General features: G+C 38.5%; 1 protein-coding gene across 1 annotated transcript in view; it reads right to left on the minus strand.

The window, feature by feature from the left end:
- The window catches only part of dnah5 (dynein, axonemal, heavy chain 5), a gene marked incomplete at both ends in the record, with an annotated part of 181,417 nt that overhangs the window by 23,234 nt on the left and 153,183 nt on the right, over positions 1-5,000 (minus strand). The window contains 3 exon segments of the mRNA XM_080749007.1: positions 137-251; positions 3,335-3,473; positions 4,373-4,477. Of these exon segments, the coding sequence (XP_080605133.1) occupies positions 137-251; positions 3,335-3,473; positions 4,373-4,477 (359 nt within the window).

Consider the following 5,000-nt stretch of genomic DNA (forward strand, 5'->3'; position numbering starts at 1 on the left):
CTCTTTCTGTGTCTACTCTGATGATACACAATAATTGTGTTGTTGCATTTGGTAATGTAATTTAACCGCTAATGTCAGTTAAAAAGCAATTCATGCTCATGAGCCTATGAACCAATACTCCAACACGTTCCCTTACCTGGCCAGAGAAAGATCAAAGAGTCCCAGGAACTGTCTTAGAGATGTTTGATACATGACATTCACCATGCTCATCTCTGTGATCAGAAAGTAGAGGATACTGCCCCTGGTGGCAACTGGGAGACAAAGACACATATTATGTTTTGGCCACCTTTTGTTTAATGTCTAAGGCAGGGGTCTTCAACAGGGGGTCAGGGACCCCTAGGGGGTCCTCAGATTACTGCAGGGGGGCTGCCAAATCCTTGTGTGATAGGATAATTATTTTAAATGAACAATTGAACCCTCGCATCCCTATTCTCTGATGAGAACTTCAGCCAAAAATAGCAGATCTACAAGCTCTCAACGCCTTGCAGCGCGAGGCGTTGAGAGCTTGTAGATCGGCTATGTTTGGTTAATAGGTTTGGTATAGGGATAAAAAAGAGCAGACCAAGTACAGAGTGAAAGGTCAAGTTTACTAAGTATCGTCCATTTATGATTTTAAGTGGTTAAGTGTCAAACAAGTCTATGAATCTATCTATAAAATCGATGAGAATCTCCATCACACATTTATACAATTATGTAGAGGGGGTCCCTGCTTCATCTCTCTCTCTGCTAAGAGGTCCTTGGACTGAAAACGTTGAAGACCCCTGGACTAAGGGAAAAGAAGTTAACACAATACTTGCAACTCAACTCAACTCAAACACGAATATCAAATAATTTAGATTTTCAGTGTAGCTAAACTGATTAACCTTGACAAGGCTGGTGTCAGTAGATTACTCACAAGCAAATTACATTTCTGCTGGCAGATGCGTCTGATTTGCCGGACTGAACCTTTGCTTGGCCAATGGAACCAATCAGGAAAAAGAGCCATATTGCAATCCCGCTGCAGTAATAAGTGTTGGTTTTGCTTGCCAATTGTTTGTGAAAAGGATTGGATCCAACCCAACAGTGGTGGAAAGTAACTAAGTACATTTACTTAAGTACTGTACTTAAAGGGATATTCCACTTTCAACAGGGAAACACCTTATGGGCTTTTCTCGACATGTACACACCCATTGTAACTTCAAACTCCATTTTAACCATGATAGATTCATTAAAAACACCCATTATTTTTCTAGTGACTCATAATACCCTCCTAATACGTGAGCAGGACGTGTTTTTTCAATAACTTTTTTCATTTATTTTTAATAATTATTTGGGAAAATGGAAAAAATTAAATACAAAAAATAATTATTAAAAATAAATGAAAAAAGTTATTGAAAAAACATGGCCTGCTCACGAATTAGGAGGGTAATATGAGTCACCAGAAAAAAAATAATGTGTGTTTTTAATGAATCTATCATAGTTAAAATGAAGTTTAAAGTTACAATGGGTGTGTGTGGGGAGAGGCCCTGGGCCTGGAGGGCCTGGTAACATTTACATCAAATATCTGAATATTGAATCAAGCAAATTAAAAACTGCTCCGGGTGTTCATAAAAGCCGGATTAGACGATAAATATACCAAAAGTTTTTTTGAAAGTGAAATATCCCTTTAAGTACAATGATGAGGTATTTGTACTTTACTTGATTATTTCCAATGTATTTTACTCTACTTCATCTCGGATCCAAATATTGTACTTTTACTGTACAATACATTTAGAGAGTACTGTACATTTATTTGAGAACTTTAGTTACTAGTTACTTTGTAGATTTATAATATTATTACAAAACATTAACCACTTCAGCCCTATTTTCAAATACCCAATCTGCTATTTTCAAATAATCTGAATACATTTTGAAAACATGAAATTGAAGATTTCTGCTTCATGTGTGGCACTTCGTAGATTTTGATGCCAATAGTTTTATACTTTTACTTAAGTCATTTCTGAACACAAAAAAACGCTCCATTCTCATTGAAATGCATTGGCGGATTGGAGATTCAACCCTCATAGGTACGTTGGTGTGGCTTCAGCCTAACAGAGTATTTCTGCACTGCAGTACTTAAAGGAGCTATAGTCAACCTTTTCTTGGAAAACGGATGCTAAAATAAAAATAATGTTTCGAAAATATTTTATAAAAAAATAAGCTTCATATATGTGTTCTAGCCTATTCAGACTAGGATGTAAACAAAGTGTCGGCCCGACAATGGCCAAAATGATTATTTTATCATTATTTTACGCTTTTTGTGGTCATTTTTAATAGAAACACATGTATGAAGCTTATTTTTATTTCTAAAATATTTTCGAAAAATTATTTTTATTTTAGCATCCGTTTTTCAAGAAAAAGTTGACTATAGCTCCTTTAAGTCAATGGTTCTCAACCTGTGGGCCGGGACCCCCAGAGGGGTCCCCAAATTATTTTGGGGGGTCCCCAGATGAATAACTTAATGTGCAACATTATTTTCTCTCTATACAGTTAACAAACCGACATAAAGTTTAAGTGTATAAAGGGTATCTGTCTAAAGTGACTTAAGGACTTTTTAATACCTCTAAAATGACAAATTAAAGAATGACCAAACTGTTAACTCTACTACTGCCAGATTATTTATTTATTTATTGGGTCTGGTGCCATCAAAAAGCGGCTTACCTTTTTTTGTTTTTTTTGTTTTTAAGTGCCTGGTCTGCACTTTCGCAGACCAGGCAGCAGAGGGCGGCGTCATGCAAGAATTAATGTGAATTTGGCCAGCATGGCTTGCCATACATTGAGAGCAGTCTCTGGCCACAGAGCCTCAGGGCCAGAGAAAATCAACACGGAAGAGAATTGGTCTCCGTTGATGTTAACGCATAATGGATTTTTAAGACCATCACTGCGGACGATGTGATTACAGTACACGGCGGCGCGACCCCTCATCAGCTTACGGACATCAACAAGGTAAACGAACGAACGGCCGTATTGGCGCGGCGCGACCTCGAGAATTGGGGCGAACGGGAACGTCCAAAGCAGTATAAGAGTTAAATATTAGATAAAGAAATTGAGAAAATAGCAGATATACATGCTCACAACGCCTCGCATGTAGATCTTCTATTTTCACAATAGAACCGTGTTGTACAAATTGTAATTCCTCAACTCTTAGTGCTCGTCAGGGTGGGGGGGTCCCCAGTTAAAATATGATGATTTTGGGGGTCGCGGCCTGAAAAGTTTGAGAACCACTGACTTAAGTAACAAATTTGAGTATATTTTTCCATCACTGCCCCCCCCCCAAAAGCTTGAATGATCCTAGCCTTGATGGTGAGCTACGTACCTGGCCGGTACTCCTCCCTTGCGGCATTGATCTGGATCTCAGTCTCCGCAGCGATCTGCAGCTTCTGATTGACCTCTTCAGCTGTGCGCTTGGTGTTGCCAAGCACGATAATCAGACTCTCATCATCCACCAGGGATCCCTGGACAACGGGAATAGGAGTTGGAAAATGACAAGGATTTAGCTTGAATCCATTCAATTTATATCAGCGCTTGGCGCTTGGCGTTTCCAAGGGCGCTAATCAGACTCTCATCGTGCACTACTAGTGATCACTGGACAAGGGGAATAGGAGTTTTATCCGTTCAATTTATATCATCAAGGTGTTGGGCAGGGGGAGAATTATAAACATACCTGTATCAGTATCCGATTTTATTTTTATCATAATAATAAAAATGTATTTCCCCGCAAAAACAGGTGAACATTAAGCGAAGATAGTGAATCTACAAGCTCGACCTTATGTGAAACTATGTAGGCCTACTTTATATATTTTGAACCAAGTCACATATCTTCAACTCTAGTAAATTCTACTTTTGTACGGGTAGAATCCATTTCATACTTCTTTCTTAAGGCATACTGTTAAGTTACAGTAACTAAAATACAGCTTTTAATAAACTGAAATGAGAAATGGAGAAATTGTCTATAGTATGTTGTCTTCACTGATGCTATCCAATGTCCCAGTTGTACAGTATATTATTGGTGTCAGTATTGGTGTCAGGGGTCTTTGGTGGGGTCCCCAACAAAAATGTGTTAATATAGTGACACAATCATTTTAACAACTTGGACCATATTTGGCGATTCAAAAATAGTAGATATACTGTACAAGCTCATATAGCACATCACTTTGTGCCGCGTTATGAGCTTGTAGACCTGCATTTTTTGTGTGAAAATCTTTGAATAAATACAGTTTAAGCAAACAACTCAAATATTTGCTTCTGAGGGTCCCTGGACACTGGTACAAAATATTTTTGAGATGATGGGGGTCCGTAGCCAAATGCATTTCGGGCATTTTAAGAAGCAGCTGCTTTAGATACAATTGCTTGCCTGTGTGCTTGTGAGCCGATACAGCAGGTTGTCCTCCAGTTCCTTCATCTTTCTCTTGTTAGCTGTCACATCTTCCAGGAGGTCTGTCCTCTCCTTCTCTAGCTCCTGAGGTCACATACAGACACACACATTTAGTACATTGTAAACTCAGGAGATTGAAGATTATTTTAACTCAAAGTAGCCTGACAGCCTGTCGCGATCCTGATGGCATTTGGTCCATGTCACTCTCCCCATTTCCTGTAAACCTACTATCAATAAAAATAAATCTTAACGTAACTCGGAATGTAAAACAAAAAATGCTAGCAACTTTAGAGCACTTAGATTACAAATATAGTTTCCCAAAAGCAGCAAGAAAGCCTAATAGAGCTGTTTCCGCAAGGCAAAAATAAATAACAATGAGTCTCAAGCTACCCCACCGCAGGACTTAATGGTCTGTATGGCTCCCCTGACAAGAATAATTCTAAGCACTGTACAGTATGTAAAGAAAGTACATTTTATAAATCTAAGATCATTAAGATGAGCTTAAGAATGGACACAAATTGGCTGCTCAGAAATGCTGGTGTGTGGGAGCTGAATTATCAAGTCAAAGTGAAGCATTGCACAGTTTCAAAGACATACAGTATTTTCT

This window comes from Nannobrachium achirus (assembly GCF_963921795.1).
Source record: "Nannobrachium achirus genome assembly, chromosome: 2".
NCBI classification, from domain to species: Eukaryota; Metazoa; Chordata; class Actinopteri; order Myctophiformes; family Myctophidae; genus Nannobrachium; species Nannobrachium achirus.